Source organism: Haemaphysalis longicornis, unplaced genomic scaffold, assembly GCF_048455015.1.
Source record: "Haemaphysalis longicornis isolate Haplotype H1 unplaced genomic scaffold, Haemaphysalis longicornis Haplotype H1 scaffold_7, whole genome shotgun sequence".
NCBI lineage: Eukaryota > Metazoa > Arthropoda > Arachnida > Ixodida > Ixodidae > Haemaphysalis > Haemaphysalis longicornis.
In genome coordinates this window covers 84,132,640-84,155,838 of record NW_027526422.1, presented here as the reverse complement: position 1 = coordinate 84,155,838, position 23,199 = coordinate 84,132,640, and the positions used below count along the sequence as shown (strand labels likewise).

Sequence of the window (23,199 nt, the reverse complement as noted above, 5' to 3'; positions counted from 1 at the left end):
CTTGCGCGAGATACACCGTCACCTTTGATGACCAGAATCTTGGCAACTTCGCGTGGTTGTCTCGGCCACAAGTTGGTATTGCTTAAATTTTTTAATCCGCATTTGAATCAACAATTTTGTACGCGCGTTGAAATACTTCACCTGTAGTGGTTGTTAAGCAGTGGTGTTTCTGTTGCACGAGAGTTTGATTCCCGACCACGGCAGCCGCATTTTGATTGGTGCGACATCTAAAACCCACGTGTACAAACATAGACATAGGTGCACAGCTCCAGGATGTCTGAAATAATTCCTTACCCTCTTGGGCATTCCTTGTAATCGCATCTTTGGTATGTTATACACCAAAATATAAAATCTTGATGCAGTACAAGAAATATATGTCATTAAAATTGCAGTATAGTGACCATCAGACCTAGCAAATCATGTTTTTAAAACAATGCGTACAAATAACAGCAAGAAGCGCCCAAAAATAAACCAAGAATATTCATTTTGATGCTCTTTTCTACACTTCACGTCGGACCTATTAACGGCCGTGCCTATAAATTCAAGCCCGAGCCCGGCCCGGGCCCACGGCGTCGAGCCCGAGCCCGGCCCGGGCCCACGGCGTTGAGCCCGGGCCCGGCCCGGGCCCGCCGATAATCGACTTCGGGCGGCCCGGCCCGGCCCGCGGGCCGGGTCGGGCCCGGGCTTTCGGGCCGGCCCGGGCCCGTGCAGTGCTCTAATCACGGGGACTTCCCCTGCAGAGTTCCAGGTTGCGGCCTCCGCGGCCGATGGCGGAAGCGCGCTGCGACGAGCAGATAGACGAAACCACTCTTGCAGGGCACTGCACGTATTTGCAATTGAGTTCCAGTACCGATGCGAGGCCCTTCAACTTGTCAGCGACCTCAACTACGACGAGTTCGTACTTCCCGCACATCGCGCACACGGCGCCGCTCACAAGGTCACTCAGACCGTCGACTTCGGAGATAACTGCGCTTGCAACACTTTCGTTGCCGACTGTCTCCCCGCGTTGGAAGGCTGGAACTTCTCCGATACGCTTACAAAGCTGATAGCGTCACTGATAAAACCAGCCTCGCCTGATTGAGCCGCGCTCGCAACGCTTGAAGGCGCATCGCCGTTAGGCCTCGCTGTGCCGGTCGTGCCGGCGTTGGCCATAATCGTTGCAATGCCGCGCTGCTTCCGCTTTCCCTTGTATGGGTTTGAAGTCCGGGACTTGCGGCGATGAAAGTCATGCTTCTTCTCACCGTTCGTGATTAACAACACACGATAAGGAAATAGAAAAGATAGCGCGAAGTAGCGAACGGAACGCCGGAGGTGATGGCGGCTCACAAGCGGCGAGAGCCAATGGCGGTCCCGATTTCGCGTCACGTGATTTAAATACCCAGTGAAAGCTCTCAAAACAAGCGGGGAGAAATATTTACTTTTTATTTTTTACACGGAGATACGAAGCTGGCGAGCGGTTTGATTGAGAGAAGAAGGCTTTGTCTACCTCTCTCAAGTGTCTGAAATGGCGGCCAGCCACGCGGCCGTGCAGCAAAACCTCTCAAAGATGGCCGAAATTCGGCTTGATTGCGTGATTTCTAGGCTCACCGCGAGTCATTCAGACACGATTTTCGCTAGGTTCTCGTTCGTATTTCGTTTTCATTTTTTTTCATGAAAGAGGGATAGTCGAAGATGATAATGCAAGTGAAAAAAAAAAAAAAAAAAACGACATATTTCGAAAAAATGGCGATTTTTCGAGCCGCCAGTTTCAGTTTTGGAAAAATGTCATGCTGTTCGTCGTGGCAGAAATGATAGGTGTGGAAAACGGCTTCGGAGAAAAGGGGGGTGATGCCGAGAAATCGACACAAATTAGTCAAATATTTGCCAAAATATGCTGACATATAAAGGAAAGGCGCAACTAATATTGAGGCCAACGTCCCATCTAAGGCAACGAGGGCAACACCGTAGAGCCAGGATGTGCAAGCCACCCTATAGAATTGTGAAATCCGCGGAGGGCAAGTCGCCACCTGGAATTTCTGAAAATTAAACAGCTTTACCCAGAGCTCAAGAGAAGACTGGGCAGCGAGGTCTCTAATTAGCCGGACCTCTTAGCAACCCAGTAATGCGGTCATAATGCACTTGGACAGACGACATGGCATTTGGTTGCTGACTTGGTGCGACAAAAAGTAAAACCTCTGCCTTGCGAGTTCCCCATGGCATGCATAGTATTTTCACACGTGCCCATCCCTGGAACCATATTAATGGTGCCAATGTAACAATCCAGGGTTTCTGCTCGGGAACCATCTTCATTTAGTCCCTCAGCCTTCTCTTCTCTGCCTGCCAATCAGCCCTGCCTTCAGCTCTTCACAATCATTACTAGGGCGAAAAACTCTACTAGGACAAAGAACGCTGGTGAACCTGCAACTCCAAACCTATTCGAAGCCACCTTTTTGATAATTAAAATATGACTACTCTTCCAGTGCGATGGCACCTTCAAAGTCAGGAGAGGGAGACACTAAGGAAATAACCCAATATTTTCTGGCCTAATATGCTCTCCACACTTAAGCAGACACAGGGTTATTCCATCACCTCCTGTAACCTTTCAGAACTCCATCGACTCTATTTGCTCTCTCGTGCCTCGCTGCAACTATAAATGAGGTCCTCCATACCTCAACATTGCACCACGCGAGGTGGTTCGCCTGCTTCCTTCATGTTTTCGTACCCCTACAGCTACTGCAGACTCTGCGAGTATCACAGATTATCACCCCCTACTACCCACTCACTAGTCACTCACTAAAGCACTCAGTGGACTCACCAAGTCTACATTATCATGCTTGTATTTCAGAATGTACTCGTTATGCTCGAGTTACTTTTCTCCGCAAATCCAACCAGTGTATCAGCAGCTTGGCTGCTTCAGCTACCTACTTCAATGATGCCATCTGCACGTTCACCCGCCTCCTTCTCTCCTACCTTTGCGTTGTCTTCCATCGCCATCGAGTGCCGAGTGCTCCCCTTATTCATTGGTCGTTCAACATCGTGGCAGGAACAGTCAACAGCTTATCATTGTTGCTAGACATTGGTACAAAGGCTTGCACTACCTTCAAAGAAACACTGGAGCAAGTTGTAAACATCATCTAAATCTCTCGCCAAATTAAAGAGCAGAATGCACAGGCCAGGTACCAAGTTCTTGCGACTGATTTACATGCATCTTTTTATGAAAAAGTGTGTTCAGAAATGAAGCTTTTCTTGCACCACCCTCCCTCCTGATCTGCCGTCGGCTGTGACAGGACATCTGCAGAACCGAATTTAGCTTATTGCTAGCATGCTTAACCTCTGCATCCTCTGTATGAAGAAACAAAATGCTGATATTGATCATAAAATAAACGAGAAGTAATATTTTCAGCACTCGGATAGCATGAAAGTACCGAGAATCAGTGCGATATCTTGGGGAAGTAGGTGCAGCGGGCACAAACAGAGCATGGCGTTTTGTCTGCAGCCTATCATTATAGATAAATACTTCAGTAGTAGGGTTCCCCTACATAGCCAACAATAAATTAAAATGGCTAAACCATTGATGATTGATTGATTGTAGGGCAGGCGATGAGGCGCGCCGTAGTGGAGGGCTCCGGATTGATTTTGACCACCAGGGGACCTTTAACGTGCGCCGAAATCTCGTACACATGGGCGTTTCTGCTTTTCACCTCCATCAGAAAAGAGGCCGCCGCGGCCGGGAATCGAACCCCCGTACTCGTGCTCAGCAGCACAACGCCTTAGTCACTGAGCCACCGCGGCGGGTGGCTAAACCATGCCATAAAACCATGAATAAGAGTTTGGTGAATTGTTTTGTTTTGTTTCTGGTTTCCAACCAATTTTGATGAAACTTCATGGGCTTGTTCAGTTTTTTTAAAAGTTGATTTCAAATATCTCATTAGTTTTGATATGAGGTAACTAGTTTCAGAGTTAATTAAAAACTTTCCTTGACTGTTTTTGAGAACATTAGGAAAACAACTATTCAACAAAAGATTACCAGCAAGGCATGAAGAGATATTACAAGTCGTGGAGAATGAAACGTGGGAAGCAGTCTTTTTGTTTTGCAATCGCATACACGTTCTAACAATAAATTCTAACTTCTAGGTTTGAACTACGCCTGCGAACCAATTAAAAATAACGCTAATTAAACAACTACTGAAACAAAATGCAAAATATGCTTCCCATAATCCATGGCTTAAACATTCAGCTTCACAGTGCAAAAGAAATGATCTTCATAGCTGCACTACATGCTGGAATGAACCTCTCGAGAATTTCTTATCACTGCGATACCACTCCTGGTGAAAAAAAGTGGGGAATTGCAGAAAAATTGTCATTACTTTGTTGAACTCGGGCCTCTATGGCTTTTTTAAGTAGCTGGTACTGTTCTACGCACGGAATTTTCGGAGTTAAAACTGCAAATCAAGAAAAGTGATACCTAAAAAAATGTTTGGGCAGTTTTTCGGTCCCAAAGACCCATGTGCCTTAGTAACATGCACCTTCCGTTTAGCTTGGTCCCAAAGTAAACACACAGGAGTGCAGGTAAGCCCACACAATTAAGAACGACGCCAACGACGGAAAGGTTTCTCTTCGCAACAGAAAGGAGACTGGCTCCTCGATGTTGTCATTTATTTTCTTGCTGTACACTAACTTTTTTTAAAACACTTTGGATTTGGTGCAACACCAAAGAAAAAAAATAATAAAACAACGCAATAGAAAGCAGCGCGCCACTTTTCATTTACATACATGCACACACACACACACACACAAAGAAAGCTTCTCTTTCGGTGCGCGGCTCTGACGCATTTAGTAAAAATAAGGCAACTACGCTGGCGTTCTCACTTCCCCACCCGTAGTTGCAATATATATATATATAGACGACTTCATAAATACGTTGCGAGTTGGCCCACTTACACGAGACGTCGCGCGCGCGTTCAGATTTTTTAATTTTCTCTTCTAAGGGTTGTGGACATGCATCCCTCCTCATCTATTTCATTCCATCGGTGACTTTTAGCTTTCAAATTTTGCTGCTGTGTACTGTGTACTGGGTGTCCCACAATGACCTTTACGTATTTTTGCTTTTGTAAGGAACAATCCAAGAAGTTAAATCCAACAAGCCAAGCATAGCTAAGTGACCCGTACCTTGGCTTGAACAGTGCACCGGCAGCCTCTACACTGCGTTTCACAAACTTCATGCGGCGCTGCAGATGCTACAGTGGGCAGCGGCCAATACCAAAATGAGAACATTCTCTTCTGAGCATTGTTACAGCGTCTTGCAACACTTCTACACCACCGCACGTAGTTCGTGAAGCGAAGTATAGTCGGCAACGAAGTGTAAGCTGCGAGCGCTCACTTACAAAGCACATTTTGTCGAGATTTAAATAACGAGACAAGCAAGACGAGTCGTGGCTTCCTGAAGTCAGATAAGTTCCATTCTTCCAACTGAGGGGGGAAAAAGAAATTCAAATGCCCACCTATTTCGCTTTCAAACCATATAAATATATGTACACTGCCACATTTCTGTGCGCTCTCATGAGCAAACAATGCTGGAGGGTGGGGGAGTCAGTGAACCGATGCATCCTGCAGATCCTCCTTCGAAAGTCGAGTAACACCAGCGAGAGAAAAAGAAAAAAAAAGGGGGGGAAAGAAAAAATGCGACAGCCACACGAGGAGGTATGGTTGGTTCACAATGCCAGATTCTCACTACTAGTATTACAGAATAATAAATATCCTTTTCACAGCGAAACCGAGAAGAAAAGTGCCACAGAGAACTCACACGGGAGTATGTTCAGTGCATCGCTGCCGGCCAACCTCGAAAAACTAGAAAAAAAAATAATAACTGACACGCCGCACATCGGGAGACACGGGCGCATATCACAAATTTTCAACGAACAAGCGGAACCAACCGCTTCGGGGTCGAGGAAGGAATAAAAAGTCTCGTCGTCCGTATACAGCAAGCCTCCTGTTGCGGCAAGAGAAAAAAATGGAGAGCTCTCTCACCACATTTTTTTTTTCCTTTCCTGTAGTTACGTAATATTTACACACACAGGCACACATGCAGCAAACAAACAAACGAAAAAAGAAAACACGCTCCCAGATGTTCTATGTACATTATGAACACAGATAAATGTACACGCGGCGCGGTCGCGCATTCTTTCTATTCGTTCCCGTCCCTCTGTATCTACCACTCCTCTCCCCTCCTCTCCACTGTCATGGGCAAAAACTATGGTACAAAAAAACGAGACTGGCACATTGTACACACACACGCATACAGTCTTCATCCTTTAAAAACCTATGTACACACACGCGCACGCACATCAACATTTACACTTTTCCTTTCCCTTTGTTTCGTCACCTCCTCTTTCGTATTTTGACTTGACACTCTGGCACCACTCGCGGCGAAGCGAGGTGGAACTGGAAGTAGTCCGTGTGAAAGCTCGATGCGCCGCTCAGCAGCACAATCAGAACGCTTAAAAAAAAAATTTGACGGAGGAATTAAAAAAATTAAAAAAGAGGGAAGGCAGAAGAAAAGAAAAAAGATCACTATGGTTGCACATTCTCCATGGCCTCACTTGCGCGGTAGCAGGGGGGGGGTATGCGTAGGGGTGGGGGACGTGTTACGGCAGGTTCGGACAAGGTCAGCTCCCTGGCTTGTGCCGGAAGAGGGACGCAAGGAAGGTTTCGCTCGACCAATGCAAAGCCATAGTAGTGTGCCTGTCAATATAGCATAGCTTCCTTATTTTTAAGATGCATCTATTTAGGGGCACCATGTGACAGGCAGCTGGAAAGATGTTCTTGTGCTTGGGGTGGAAGGGATAGAAGTAAAGCTGGGGTGCCGAGAGTATGTGAACACTTCTTCCCCTTGATGTTGGAAGGTGTCAAGCTCCACTGCTCTTTCCAAATGTGCCTTTAAAGGCAGCAGCTACACACGACAGTTCCTTACGAGGCTTGCCCAGAGATTCTGAATGCAATTGGGAATGTTGGCAGAGGCAGTTTCCTTGTCCTTTTTTCAAGGAACAGAAGTTCATAAAAGCAGTCAAGTTTCCCAGCACATTGCTCACCTGACACAGGCTATTTTTTTTGTCGATTCTGAGAAAGACCAGTAGGCAAGCACACATCTCCCCTTTTTGTTTTTCAGTCGCGAGCGCTTCCTGCGTCCCCCCTACACAAGTGGGGTCACCGGGACAAGTGTGGTCTCCCGTGGCGACAGCGCCCTGCTCAGCGCGGTGCCTGACCCTGCCTGCCACCCTGTGCCCCCTCGGAGGAGAGATTCGTGGCCCCTCCCCCCACGGGTGAGGGTCCCCCCTGCCACCACTATCTGAGCTGGCCCTCCGCCTTGTGGTTGGCCAGTTCTCTCCTCTCCTTGGCATAGAGCGCCACCTCGTGATGCGCACCGTGGTCCACCAGGGGTCCCACCATCTTGTGGTTGAGAGCCGACAGCCCGTGCGGGGGCGCACCACCGTTGGGACCGCCCGCCCCCCCCCCCACTGCCACAGGGGATCAGGGGGGGTGGCACTGCCCCCTCGGGTCGGGACCCGGGGGGCGCCTGCGGGGAGGGCCCGTTCTTGGCCCCCGCCCGCCCTTGGGCCGCCAGCCCGGCGAGGCTGCCCAGGTACGGGTTGGGAGGGGCGAGCGGCGGGAAGAGGGCGGAGAACGGGGTGGCGTCGGTGGCCCGCAGGGGAGGTGCCGCGGCGAGCTTGCTCTGCAGTTCCCGCTCGATGGCAAGCCGCTCGAGCTCCGAGACATCGCGGAAGCGCTCGTGGAAGGCCACCATGGGGCCCAGGAGCCGGTAGCGCTGCAGCTGCTCCCGGTCCATCTCGCTCCGGGCGGCCGCCGCCGAGTGGTGGAAGTCTAGGAGGCTGCGGTAGGGGTCAGCGCCGGGGGGGCCCCCGAGGGGTCCGGCTGCCGCCGCTGCAGCGCCCCAGAAGGCAGCCCGCTCTGCCTGGCCCAGGCCCAGGAAGTGGGCATTGCGGAAGTCTTCGGAAGACGGAACAACGGGGGGTGCGGGCGCCGCCGCGGGTGGAGGAGGCGCGGGTCGCTTCCGCTCGGGCTCGTCGGGCTCGCGCCGCTCTTCCTTCACCCGGACTTCGACCTTGGGCGGCTGCGGGGGCGGGGGCTCGAAGGAGTGAGGCGGCCCCTCCATCTTCGGGGGCCGTGCGGGGGACCGCGTGGGTGCCTCCCGCAGGCTCCCCCAGTCCGAGGGGCGGGAGTGAGGCTCGCGGTCCCGGACCAGCCCGTGGTGGCTGTTGGTGGTCGCCCGGGGGTCCATGTAGTCCCCATTGCGTAGCATGCCTTCCGGTAGACTGTGGTGCAAGTGTAGCCTGCTCTCACGGTCCCTTGAAGAACAACAAGGAAGATACAGGACACAACAGTCAGACTCAAAGCACTCAGATAAAGAACATGCAGATGAAACAACCACCCGGCGCACTAATAACGTAATTGAAGGTGTCTTTACCTTTCTCGTTGTCTTTCTTCCTGAGCTTTCTTCTCCCTATAAGAAATAAACAAGAACCAAAGCACAATTTACTAAGTGTTTTTCACAGTCTGAAGTTCCCTCTTTACAGCAAAAATACCCCATTACAGGCAACTGTTGCATGCCGACGTGCCTCTGATTGCAGCCCAAGATCCCGATTCACCTTGAAACATTGCCTCTGATCACACGGTAATGTGGGGTACCGCAATCCCAAGCTAATCTGGGCAAATAAAGTCTACTCACTCTAACGCAGAGACACATTTAGGTGGGGTGCTGCTTCAGCACAAGTTAGCAAAGTGTGGGTTATGGATAGTCTTTTGTTACTAACATTCACAGAAAGTTATGTAGTCATGTGCCAATATTCGATACTTTCAAATATCAAAATGACTAATGCAATATTGGACAGTAAATACTAAGAATTTTCTGGCCCTCTGACTTTTGGTGGTTGGCTTTGAGTTGGGCCCAGCCTATATTTGAGCAAATACCATAAAAGTGTCACACAGCAATGTCCTTTCGTCAATTTTGCATACATTCGTACTAACATGAGGCCATTCCTTTTGAACAAAGCGCTAGTTGTAAACAACACCACATGTTCGTCTCTTCTCCATCTCTGGTCAGCACAACTATCATTTAGCAAAAATATATATATATTTGGAGGTGAAACAACCGTTCCGGCAGTTGTGGTCAAACAACAAGATAATGTCACAAAGAAAGCTTATGCGGACTATGAAGCTTTGCAGATGTGATGGAGGAGGACATGATAGCGGCACCTGATGAACAAGATGATAGTGGCAACTCCACGATTTCACTGCACAGCAGAATACGTCGTCCACACAGTTTCTTTTCAAGCAACAAATATCGCTAGCTGAAGCTGCACCAATTGCTTTTGACATTATCTAGCCACCTCAGAAAGCGAAGTCTCTGCTCCTGTCTTCTCTTACTCCTCACCACACACTCATCACAAAAAAGATTGGCTGCGGCTTGATTAAGTTATGGCTGGGTGCACGTAGCGAGAGGTACGGTTAATGTTATTGTTCAGCTTGGTTCTCTGTACGGTTACAACGCTTCTTGAGGCGTGCGGCTCGTTCTTTCTCCATCTCCTCGGCTCGCTGCCTCTCTTGGTTCCGTTCCGACGACGAAGCCTGGCTTCTCTCAGTCTCTCTGACTCACTTTCCGTATCTGACGATGAATACCACGAGCCGCCCCTTCTAAATATATACGATGCAATGCCGGATCCTCCTATGTTGTTGCAACGCGGTTTCACCGGCTCCTCTCCTCTGACGTCATGCCAAATGGCGTGGCGAGCGGCGCTGCCAGCTGCGACAGTTGCTAGGCAACTGCTCAGCTTGCGGTGCGGCCACCGGACACAGTGAAATGGCAAGAATACGGCCATTGTAGCTCTCGCTACAAAAAGCCAGTCAGCCACCCACCTCTCGATCTCCTTGGCCTTCTCCATGGCCGCGGCGGCCTCCCGTTCCTTGCGCTCCTTGTCGGCGGCGGCCGCCTCCAGCCGCCGCTGCTTCTCCCCCTCGTGCTGCTGCTGCTCGAGCCGTTCGCGGTCCGCCTCTGCCTTGAGGCCCCCCCAGGCACCCCCTCCCCCTGCCCCCCCGGGGGGACCGCCTCCCGTCGGGGGAGCAGCACCCCCCAGGGGTCCGAAGGGCGCCCCCCGGTGCAGTCGCCCCCAGGGGTCCTGTGCCAGGCACCCTGCCGCCGCTGCAGCCCCAAGGTCGCCCCGGCCCGCAAACAAACTGGCTGCTGAATTCGCTGACAGGCCCGCTGCAACCGATGGCAAGAAACACTGGCCGTTAGACGTGCTTATTTCATAAATATAGCTTGGTATTGTATGCACTGAAGCGCAGTGGAGGGCAGAGATTAATTTGCAACACCTGGGGATCTTCAATGTGCACCGAACTCTCGACGCAGGGGAGTTTTCACTTTTCACTTTCATAAAAAATAAATGGCCACCACGGCTGGGATTAAACCAGCACCTCTGGGCTCAGCACCACAATGCCTTAGCCACCGAGCCACCACGGCAGGTGGCAATTAAACAACAAATCACACACGGGAAGGCCCATACTGAGCACGAGTCACTTGGGAAAATTTTTGCACTGAACAAACGGTCATTGAATCAATCTAGGCTAGGCCACTAAGCCTCAACCACAGAAACAAAAAAGAAACGAAAAATTTCTCGTGGGTGCTTTTAACCCTAAAGCCATCAAAAACAGCCACCCGGTAATTTTTAGCATTATGGTCGAACTACAGCTGTAGCACTGTGCCAGGCACATTATGGCCTCTTGGCAATTATTTCTCCAACACATAAACAACACTGTGCATCAGAAATGTGCAGCTTTCACCCTGCCAATGCACCTTTTGGCAGTAATTTCTCTACTAAACACGTAAACGACAATGTGCACAGGAAGTGTGCAATTTTAGCGGGGAAATGATGCCCTTCCTGCCACCAGGAGCATGTCTCTTTAAGCTTTAGGACAGTGACATGTCCCTCCCACTCACCGAGTCCTCCGAGCGTGCCGTACGCGTTGCTAGCCTGGGCGGCTGCCACAAAGCCTGGCGGAAAGCCTGGCCTGGCGAAGGGCGACATGCCGGGTGGGGGAAGCACTCGCGATGCCGTTGACCGACTCAGGGAGCTGCTCGTTGTAGACACAGGCATCCGACTCATGCTCGCTGCAAAACAAAAAAAAGAAACATCATGCAAAACTGCCAACCGCGCCATGGCCATTTGCAGTGGAACCTCGCTTCAACAAACATCACACGCTGCTCAGCTAAAGGTTTCAGCCAAAGAGGTGTTCTGGCACTCCTCGTGAGAATTCCGCCGAAGGCACTTCAAATCGCCTCGGTTGTGAATCCCGCTTTCACCAGGACGTCTTTGGGCGACCTTGCGAAACACGACTAAACGCGGCATGTTTCTTCTACTATGTTTCGCGGTTTCGGTATTTGCAAACAGTTCCTGTCCCTTTGTTGGCAGGGGAAGCACAACGGCTGCTTTGAGGCTACTAGACACCGTGGAGGATACCAAGTCAGTACATGGTAACTGGTACTCTCTAAAAGCACAGCAATAATACTGCAGTTAATCGCAAGGGTTCCTAAAACTTCATTAGCGCTTTCCAGTTCCGCGCAGTTGCATTTAACCGGACTACTGCTCAAGGTCCGTCAGTTTTCTCGAGCGGCGTTTTATGGCACAGAATTGCTCCCAGTGATGTCTCACTAGTACACAAGAAAACACAGGGCCCATGCTGTCTTGTATTACAGAAATTCAAGGACTTTCAACCCTCTCTATGTGGATTTTCAGGACCACATTGTCAGAAATGTAAAAAAATAATACATAAATAAATATTAAAACAGAGAGAGAGAGAGAGAGAGAGAGAGAGAGAGAGAGAGAGAGAGAGAGAGAGAGAGAGAGAGAGAGAGAGAGAGAGAGAGAGAGAGAGAGAGAGAGAGAGGAAACAAGAAGAAGATGATGTTCAGGGGAAGGTGGACACCGCAAATGGCGAGAGGTCATCGAAAAATACGAATGTGCCTGGGGCCAACATTTCAACACTAGGACTTGTTTTTTCAGGCAAGTCCCCCTGCCGAAACGATACCTACAGTGACATTTCCTTTTTCTGATGATTTTTCAGCGTTCTTTGGTTAACACAAATAAGCACTTCCAGTGTGCCTCCAGATGCAAGCTTCGATTTGCTAAAGAAGTTCAACCAAGCAACAAGCGTTCATCTTTTATGCCTATTAAAGAAAAAAAATTTAAGGATTCTAAAGGGTCTATAAAAATTTCAGGACTTTCTCAAGGTTTTTAACGACTCCCACGAACCCTGAAAACAATACATATTGAGCGCTCGGTTCAACAGGGAGACACCCTCACAGTTGCAAACGTAGCGCGTCATTAAAGACACAATCCACGCAGGCCACTCAAATCTTTCCGTGTACCTCCCAAGCAGACGGGTGCAGGCAAGATGCTCACCTATGTGACTTGGGCTGGGCGTGAGGAAGTTGCCGTGAGGTGACGTTTCGAAGGGTGGCCCCCGCGGGTGGCCGGCTACATAGAAATAGTTTGGACCTTATTGGAACCACGTAAGCAAAAAGAAACTGCAATTTTTACAACTGTGGTGGTGATTCAAGAGAAAGAGAACACTTGCACGACAGCAATGACAGAGGGCAGGCACAGCAGCCTTTCAACAAACCTTTCTAGAAGAGCACTACCGTAAGCTAATAAACCTCCCAGTAATTGAAAGCTCCCCATCTTAAGCAGGCGTTTCCAACAGCTGACTCCTTGCATTTAAATGTTCTTGTCACAAGGCTATGGTGAAGAATAAACAAACAAATGCGCGTAGAAATGGCCTTTGTGGCACAGTCATTATTGAAGAATGATTTCAGCTTGACAACTGCATCCGCAGGCGAAGGAGTTGGCGCCTACACAACAAACCCTCGCAATGTAAATCTGGTTGCCCACAATGACAGACAGTCTGTTTTCACTTTCCACGAGGCACATTGTTGTGGACACCGAGATTAGCCTCAATCTCTAAAAAAAAAACTCTACTCAATACTGCACTTCTGATATGCGCTTACAAAATGCACTAGAGGCAACAGTTTAGCGTGGTTTTTATTGTGAATATATAACATGCTGGATCTAGTGGCACCGTAAAGGAACAGAGGTGCTAAAAAGAAGCAGCTGGAGCGCAAAAGAACAAGATGAAGAGGGAAAACAAACGCCACATTCCACATTTTCCGTTATCTTGTTCAGGGGCCCGTTTTGACCACTAATTACTGCGCAACTGATCAACATTAGCTCCGTAATCGAGGGTGATCGATATCTATGAACCTACCGAAATCGTACGTGAAAAAACTAAACTGAATCCACTGAACCCACATAGACAAGTGGCACACGGTGTTAGCGCAGCTGCAAAACACGCACAATCACCTGCCAGGCAGCTGTTAAACTTGCAAACACAGCACCATTGACCAACCCACTTCTATATTCAAAAAAGGAAAAATTCAAAGGTGTCATTTAGCACCCTGTCTACCTCGGCATGAAACCTACAAGGGAAGGGGTACTGAAGGAGTTCCGTTTAACCCCCTGTCTACCTCAATATACCACTAAAAAAAAGGCAGTGTAAAGGCACTCATAGCGCCCTTTTGAGCTTTGTATACGCCATACAAGAGGGGGGTGTTTTCACGCAACCCCTTGGACTATTCCATTAAACTTGCAAACACAGCGCTACTAACCAACCCCACTCTATACACTGAAAAGGAAGAAGTTAAGGATTTAGCATCCTGTCTACCGTGGTATGAAGCCTATAGAAGATGGGTTTGTACCCGAGTGCCACTCAGCACCCTGTCTACCTCTGTACACAACCCAAGAAAAGGCGTTGTAAAGAGGTGTCATTTAGCACCCTGTTTACACCTCTGTAATACACCCTACACGAGGGGGTGTTTTTATGCAAGCCCTCAAACTATTTTTCTCAAACCAGACGTCTAACCAAGCGTATATAACAACAACAACAATGCAAGAAGGTCACACTCATCTTCGCAGCACAAAACAGGCAGGACAAAGGCAGAAAGAACATAAAACAAGCGCAGATCCTGCGTCCAGAACTTGTTTCGTACACCTATCCTGTGTCTAGTTTGCGCTGCGAAGTTCAGCGTTTACCATAAACTCGGCAGTTTGTCGACAATGCCAACACACAAGAGAGGGCGCCACTGACCTCCGGCCGCCCCCAGCAGTGCGGAGGGAAAGGCGCTGAGGTCGTGTGGCCTGGGCAGGGAGGAGTAGAGGTGGTGGTTGGGCGCCCGCAGCAGGTCCCCCTTGGCCGAGAGGGCCGCCGAGGAAGGCGCGGAGGAGGCAGACTGCGCCGACACCCCGCCCACGGAGGGTGGCCCGCTGCTCTTGTGCGAGGAGGCGGCCGACTCCGAGGACTGCTGCTGCTGCTGCTGCTTCTGCTGGTGGTTGTAGATCTCCCAGGCAATGCGCACGTGCATGGCACACCACCGGCCAGACTTCTGCAACACCAGCACAGCACAGGGCAAGGGAGCTCAGTGGCAGCTTTGGCGTCTCTACTCACATTTTTTTATGGCAGGATATACACATGTTAGTACAGGGTATATTTAGAGTAGAAATATTGATTGGTTGATTGTGGGGTTTGAAACTCTGCAGCTACACCTTGTCTATGAGCCGTGCTGTGGTGCAGGGAGGGCTCCGGATTAAGAAAATTTGACCACCTGAGGATCTTTAACGTGTGCCAAAACGTCGACACACGGGGGCGTTTTCGCTTCCATCAGTTTAAGGTAGAAATAGAAATATATAGGGACATTAAAGAGATGTAAAGTGTTTATTGAACCACCCTGTAACGGCTTCATGAGCTAAAGCTACGGGAGAAATCGCACACTGCAGGTAAGCTTTCCTTCTCGCCTACGATGTATTTGCATATGGTGAAGAATCCACTTCCACGAAACACCAACAGCATGCTATTGATACGATTGAAATGCCAATTTCAAAACCCCCCCACAGCACTTTACGGTGATCAAACCACCTATTTCGTGGATTGAAAAGTGTAGCTTCCTTTTCGGTGTAGCGCGCCCCCTTTCTGCGTGGTGGCGATCTTTAAGCTGCCCCCAAAAACAGGAGTGCATCGTAGTTGTGGAGAAAGATGGCTGCCTCTGTAAGCACTGTGCACTCACAGCCATCGTGAATCTCGTGACTCAGCTGCATTCACCATCGGTTTCTGCTACGACCTCCGGGATGTAGGGAACCAGTTTAAAACATTTACGGCAGCTAATAAGGTGGTTTATTTTTCATGTTTGATTGTTTTTGCTTTCCTCAGATGGCAGGTTTGGCAGTTTTATCGATGTCACAAATGTAACTTTTCCAGTGCCTGCATCACTTGGGCTCGATTTGATGCAACCTGGGCAGCAAATATTTTCATTTCACCCAAGAACGGATCCAGGCATCAACTTCAGGATGGAGCTCAGCTGCGAGCCCTGCCATTTGCCGAAGGCCTACTTCTTTCAGAAACTGCTTTGCGCAATGCCACAAGAGATTAGGAGGCTTCAAGCGATTTCTCGTAGCTAGAAAACTGCACAGGACAGGATATCACTTTTCACTGAACTGTTGGCTAATGAGAATGGAACCATTTTGCATATCTCGAAATTAAAAAAAAAAAAAGTTTTCCGTCTGAGTATGTAGATGTCTTCGCAGGTTTTCCTTGAAGTTTGACTGACATAATGTACTTTGCAATTTATATTTTGGGTGCGACTCCATTACTTCATATTGAAATTACATTACTGAAAAGCACATTTACATAGCTTCATTTTGATAAGTCGCCTTATAGATATTGAGTAAAAAAACCACAGTCGAACCCACAAAATTAAGTTTTTTTTTTTTTGTGGTACGTAAATAGATAAGCGCTCGTCGGTTCAAACTGTTTTATCCCCACTCTACAAAAGGCGATTTCCCACAATTTGTATACTTGGGCAGCAAATGATCCAAGTTCTCACTGAAGGCACACACCACTGAGGTCTGCATCACGCTTTTCTGTAGTGAAAGTACCATTGTGAAGCGCGGCATAAACTAAAACAGTTACCACTGTAGTGCGCCACTATAGCCTAAGTTGAACCACCACAATTTCCAAAAAGCTGCAAAAGACCACTACTTTCCTGAAGGTCTACTGCTAGAGTTCTGCATTGGCCCACTTCATAGATAAATGTTCTTAAAGTGAAACCTGCTTATCCATAAAGGTTTCAAGAAACAACTAGGTTTGCACGAGCATAACATTTTAATTTGAAACTTACCACCCACAAGATGAAAAAAAGTAAGAAAGCATGTACATGAATAAAGTGCTTCCGGTCCTTCAAAACACACAAACTGTAGTGTGTCATGTACACGGCTGTTTTTGTGATATCCAAGTCACGTTAACCCTTTGCAGTCGGTTGTCGGGCCACGCCCGACTTGGGGTGTTCAAGGCTAAATTTTGCGTTTTTTTTTGTCTCGCTGCAATGCATCCACATTCTTTTGATACATTATGCGCCATCTTTTCAGTGATAACTGAAATTTGTGACGTTTTCTTCTTTTTGCACTAGGGTGCAGCACAATGTTCAGCATGGGCCTTCTGGATTCCAAAGCGTTTTCATGTGCAAGCTGTTCACTTAGAAGCATTAGCGCTTTCTCATCGTGTGCATTCTACAGTGGTGCACTTAGCAAAAGCGATGATGACTTCAGGGAAGAAGAGAATTGCGTGCCTCCATCGGTCAGTGATGACAGTGATTTGACAGAAGCGAGTCACTAAGACCACGATGGCGGTGGAGACAGCGCCGTGCAGATCATTACTCTGTGAGCCACGCATTTTGTCGAAAGACAACGAAATGATGGCGGAAGCTTTTTTCCTGGCAGCTAGAGGTTTCCATTGTCAGTAGATCTATTTGGAGGTGCACACAGCTGCAGAATCATGTGGAGAGAGAGAAGTGGAACTTGCAGTGCCACTGCCACCTCATTGAACAGCTGGTGGGTGATCTGAGGACTTGAGCCAACAAAAAACAGGGTCCGTCTGCACGTATGGAGTGCGAAGAAAGGCTACTTGGGACGAGCCATTTTATCTACGAGCTCCCAGGTCGAAGCAGCAAGGACTGTGTTGTTTGTGGCGATAGAAAAACAAACGGAGGCTGGAGGGAAACTGTGTCTTTCTGCAAGACCTGCAGTAACAACCCTGGACTGCACCCAGAAGAATGCTTCGAGCGGTTTCACACACTGCTCAAATATGGGTAAAGAAGTTGCAAGCAGAACACAAGAGAAAAAATAAATATCCTGAAAGTTTTTCTTGCACAGTTTGTGTTTTTATTCGTGGTGACAGAAACTGCCGAAATGGTTGCAGACCAAAACGGGTGGAAAGGGGGTAAGTGTTCGGGACTGTAATGCTCTGCTGTGTACTCAAATTAGTCTTATGGTCAGCTGCTATGGTTGGCTGAAAGATAAAAGGTAGCCAGACGATTGCTGCGTTGATTTCTGAAAAGTATCGCCTGGTCCGCCAGAAAACCTCCTTCAAGCAGCCAAGTGTGCTTCCCTTTCTAAGCTCCCTAAAATGCACTGGCCAATTTCCTCAAAGTCTTATCATCAAGTCTTTTTCATTATGCCTCTTATTTTTGTAATCTCAGGTGAAGCTCGCCAAATTTGACAAAGATATATATATATATATATATATATATATATATATATATATATATATATATATATATATATATATATATATATCTAGCAGTGGCGGGTTTTTAATATCAACACCAAACAGAGAGGAGGAGAAAAGATTGTTATCCTGTGGAAGGGGCAAAAAAAGACCACCTAAGCAAGCAAGCATCTAGACACTACCGCAAATGCTCTTGGCCTACGAACAAAAAGCAAGCAAAAGCCAAGCTCATAAGCACACTTCAGCAAATGCCATGCAGCTCAGGGCAAGCGAGCAATTCACAATGAGGTTACACTCTGTCTTGGGTTAAAACACCCACATCTAGTTTCCCTGCTTCTACTGAAGCATTCATAAAATACTTAGCTTACAAAAATTGATATTTTCTTACATTTGGCACTCTGTTGCCAAGGGCAAAAAAAAAAAGCCCAGATGGCAACAATGCCATGGGTGTTTCAAGCAAGTCTTTTTTTAACAACTGCTTTAAAATCTTCAACATGTGTGTGCCCATCAGATGAACCTTTCTTTTTATTATTTATTTATTTATTTATGAGAGTGAGATAACATCACAAGCAAACAGACCCCTCTTTCATTCATGTTCTTTTACTTTTTTGTTCCTCGAAGGGCTAGCCTTGACTGCGAAAATGTGGACCAACAATGCTCGTGTCCTGTCAAATTGCTGCAATGGGCTTCCTTTGAGAGCCTGGCCACCAGCAGCAGCTCAGAGACAGGCCACTTGACAGTGTGGCTCCAATTTTACCAGACAAGACTAGCCGTAGCAGTACTGGCTTTGCCCAGTCCAGACCTGGTTTGGCAAGACAATCACGCCCTTGCAAAGTTGCGACCTGGTAGTCTGCGAATTGCGCTTATTCATTTATTTTGGGACGACCTGTAAGTTGCCAAATGGCCGTTTTTACCCCAGACAATTTACCAGCATCCAAAAGTTAGGAAGCCAGATGGTAACCAAGAAGCAAACTGATGTTACGTCAATTAAGTAATACCGTATTTTCACGATTCTAACACCCACCCTTTCTTTGCTAAAAGGTAGCTTTAATATTTGTGTGCGCATTACAATCAGCCTCAAAACCAAAATAGCCTTCAAAGTGGCCAGCAGCATTGCTATACGGAACGGACACGAAGTCCCCCCAAAATCCAACTCAATCCAATAAAAACAGTAACACCACGTGAGTGAATTTTGGCGCACTAATTCCTCAATGGCATACCGCATACCTTGGTCAGCCGTTGCACATTTTTTTTGTGCTGCTCCAATTAGCCAGTCACGCCTAGAATTATGAAGATCAAGGCACTTGAAATTGCAAACAGCTTTAATGTTCCCTGGTATATAACTTTATTTCCAGAAACAGCTGGATAAGCAATCATATGAAGCGCAATCATACGTGGCTTCCACAGCTGCATACGCCAAATAAAATCTCCTTCTTCCAAGTACGTGGTATCATGTCTTTTTCATCTGCGCGGCACAGTCAGTGTCATATTTTTTTTCTTTCCGAATTTTCCTGCGCAAACTTACCCGTGCGTTACAATTGGGGCAGCGTTAGAATTGAGCGAATACGGTACTCAATTTTGAGTGCTACTTATAGCCAGTAATAATTTTTAACAGACAGAACCCCAGAAAAGAAGAATGACTCCCTGATACACACGTTTCATGCTTCCATTTTTGACCCGGTGCGCTTGAAGTGAAGTAGCAGAGAGATTTTTATGCTTCTTGATTTTATACACTAATTTTAAATGTGGGGCTGGATTCATACAGACAGGTCGCGCAAGAATTGCACACCAAACGAGGACTGAACTGGGCGGCCACAGTAATCGGAAAGTGGATGAGAGAGGGATGAAGGTTTAAATTACCATGTTCTTGTTCTTCACAAGGGGGTTCATCTGAAACAACAGAGCACACCAATTCATACGCGTCCACACACACACAAAGCTGACAACACAAAAGCAGGGGCGGGCTGATCACGCACAAGCCAAGGCCTGTCGTGCCAGGTAACTTGTTTCTTTGTTTTCCCACAAACAATATCGCGACTACATCACAGACACATGCAAGCAACACAGCAGGGACTAGCAAGCCCGACAGGCTACTGCTACAAAGCACACAAATGGGAAAGCAGGGATGCGTGTTTCAGCGAGCTCAACTAACAGTGGTGCCAGCCCAGCACTTTGAGACAAAGCCCTCTGCAGTGGACCTGGGAAACAAACCAAACTACCGAAAAATTTTTGTGGCTGCTTGTCTTACAACATGGGTGCCTTTTCTTCCAGGCTACAATGTATCGATTCAATTTAAAGTGGTCACGAATCTACTTTTGCTGCGTGTACGGCTGGTACACTCTTGATATCAGGGCTACTCCAAGGAGGCATCGAGTTTCTTGCTTCCCTTATGCCAGAAAAGCGCTTCAACTACTGTTGAACCTTTCGGCTGCAACAATGCAATAACAGGGAAATTACTTACTGTTAGAAGCCTGAAAGATTGCCAATGACACCATTAACGGAAAGCCTCATTATCCCCAAGCTGCAGAATTTAGGGTTGCACAACAACAATGCCCATAAAAGTAATTTAACCACTTTTATACAGCCAAAAATAGTCAAACCTCGTTATAGCAAAGTAGTATCGGGACAGTAATTTAGTTCATTGTACCCGATATTCATTGTAACAGTAGAGCTAAAAATCGACTCAACCAATCGGTAATCTGGCTCCTGCAAAAACACTCGATACGAAAACGCAATATTTTAATCTTCGAACCTACTCTAAAACGACGAGGTAACCCTCATCTTTCTCCTTGTGGCATTTCAAGCTAAATGAACCATAACATGACACGGGAAATTACAACAGAACAAAGTTCATTTCACAAAACAGGCCTGTGTTCCCATTTTTTTCGAGGAAGGATGTGATCTTTGTCTGGCGGCTGTTCCCAGCACTGAGCAGGATGAAGTTTTCCACAGTGTCCACGAAGGAAGGGGCCTTTTCTACTTCTGCAGTTTCGGACGCCAAGAGTTTTTCCAAGTAGCTGATTAGCCTGCTGGTCAAATATTTCTTCATTATATCCGATAGTGCACGCGGTTCTCATTATTTCACTTTCAAAAGGTGTCACTGAAATGAAATGTAACCAACCAAAGTTCGTATCTAGTTCACTATAGCTGATAATTCGCTATATCAGTGTTCGTTATAACGAGGTTCAACTGTACCTCAAGTTATAGCATTCAATGTAGACGGACTACTCTTGCTTTTGTAGTAGATACTGCAAAATGCGCAACTGGGCACAAATCCCATTGCAGGTGCCTTGCTGGGATTAAGGGGCGAGCTTCAAACCAAGGCCTCTGATCATAAGTTCTGGCGACAAACTGGAAAAGGATGCGTGACCCCTCCCCACGGCCTCGACAGCTGGAAGTAGGTCTTACTTTTGGCTGAAACGCTGCAAGGTGGGCGGGTGCTACAAACGGTGTTCCTGAAGCCATGGTTGGGTTGAGCAGAGGAGAGAGACCAGCATAACCTGACAGCCCCAACTGAAATTGTATTAAAAAAAAAAAAAAAAAAAACATTGAGGACAAAGCGAGACACACTGACATGCCACACTGCTTCTGCTTCCACATAACAAACAGTTACTGGTGTGCAAACACATTTTTTTTGCCTAGTAAAGCCCTTGCCTCACAGCTAAAATGCAAATTGAGGACTGAGGATTATTTTGCATGGTCATGATTTACAGCAGCTGTAACAAAACCAGCCAATGGATGTGCTGTAAGCAACGTTTACTCGAGGCAACCGTTCTGTGACCACTCCGGGGTGGCCCAGGTACTAAAGGACCATTAAAAGTCCATGGACCACTCCAGGTGGTCCACTCCAGGAACTAAACTGATCCAGGAAAATTGCTGCCACAACAAAGTGGTCACATTTAGTAAAATAAGGAGACAACCATGGGTATTTGTTTTTGAAACCAGGGCTAATGCCGAACTGCTGGCTTTGGGCCTGCTTTGACTTCACCATTGATGGAACCTTTCCCTCCGCTACCCCCCCAATGCCAACACAAACGTCAAGCCCAGAACAGGACACTGGAAAACGTCTATATAGGCTGTAACAACGTGAACGGGACAGCTGAGGAAGACAAGATGACCAAAAAGTTCTTACGGCAGCGCTCCTTGAGTAAAATGGGGAATCCAGTTTGGGATGAAACTTGTCATACTGTTGCAAGAAAGAAAGCAAAAGGATATCACAGTGAGAATGGCATAAAACGAAAAGAACGTGTATAAAAAAGGCACCGCAGAACCACTGAAACCCTGCAAGTCCTCTAGTGCCAATACATACAACTACTGTAACAACATTATGGAAGAACCCATCCTTTTATTCACTGCCTCCTGTTCAGCCGACAGCGGCTGCTCACTATCATAGCAATGGGTTGCACCCATTATTCCGCAGTCAGCGATAACAAACCGGATAACAGAAATGGCAAGAATTCCTGCAGAACCTCGCCCAAGCTCTGCTATGGCGAAGTTAGATACAAGTGCCGAACCTTTTGCAATTCACTGCTCAGACTGCAAATCAAAGCCAATTGACAGCCTTTCCAAGAAAAATATAAACACACAGGAAAACAAACTGGCTGTGTCGTCTTGCTTATACAATTGCAGCATTATGAAATTCAGCTCTGTCTACACATACACGACCATCAAAATTGTTATTGACTGCTGGAGCCTCACCAACCACACACAGAAAATAAGCTGGTAAAAACAATAACTTATACTAGTAACACCACCTAGGCTAGAGCTTCAGCGAAATGCAAACAGATAAACAACAATGCTTCTAACAAAGGTCACAGTTCCAAGAAGTAACATTTGTTTGACCTGTTCCTCAAACATGTGCATACAGTGGTAACTCCACAGACGGCCAGCAATTGCCATGGCCAATTAAGACAACCAGTGTGGCTAAAATACTCTTAATGCATAAAACGCAACGAATTTTATGGTGAATACACCACCAACCACAAATAAACCACCAACACCACATTGCGGACACAATAAACTTGCATCTCAACCACTGGTGCCAGGCTTTAGTGTACGAAGGTTGCACAATACTAATTTAGAGGGTGCTGGCTTGGCCACCTTGGAAGTTGTTCCATTCACACTGTATTGCCAATGAATGCACTAAGGCACAAGACAAGGGCAGTGTTGCCTTCTTCTTCTTCTTTTTTTTTTTTTTGAGGGGGAACAACAGCACTTGGCAAAACTGTGCCTTTTACTCAACACGCAAAGGATAGAGACAAAGGCATGTGAAGGGGTGAGGGTATAAGTGAATACTACAAAAGTACGGCTATACTGGAAATCACAGCGTGGCACGCAAGTGGTGGCGGAACCATTTCTGAAGCACAGGGTGTCCTTAAAGGGGCCATAAACACCAAATGCTAGTTCGTTACAAAGACTGCTTTGCCCTGATAAACAACGATACCAATTTTATTGCAAACTTCAAACAATTAATGGAGATAAGAAGAAAAACAAATGACGCAGAGTCAAACCTCAGTGTAACAAAACCCCCGATGTAGC

At 47.3% G+C, this 23,199-nt stretch overlaps 1 protein-coding gene across 1 annotated transcript in view; it reads right to left on the bottom strand.

Moving 5' to 3' along the window:
- Positions 1–7,183: 7,183 nt before the first annotated feature.
- LOC144146020 (uncharacterized) overlaps positions 7,184–23,199 on the bottom strand; it is a 176,324-nt gene continuing 160,308 nt past the window's right edge. Inside the window, 10 exon segments of the mRNA XM_077677936.1 lie at positions 7,184–7,497; positions 7,499–8,342; positions 8,462–8,497; positions 9,910–10,255; positions 10,991–11,161; positions 12,453–12,527; positions 14,194–14,488; positions 19,522–19,551; positions 21,070–21,174; positions 21,794–21,847. Of these exon segments, the coding sequence (XP_077534062.1) occupies positions 7,321–7,497; positions 7,499–8,342; positions 8,462–8,497; positions 9,910–10,255; positions 10,991–11,161; positions 12,453–12,527; positions 14,194–14,488; positions 19,522–19,551; positions 21,070–21,174; positions 21,794–21,847 (2,133 nt within the window). The 3' untranslated portion in view covers positions 7,184–7,320.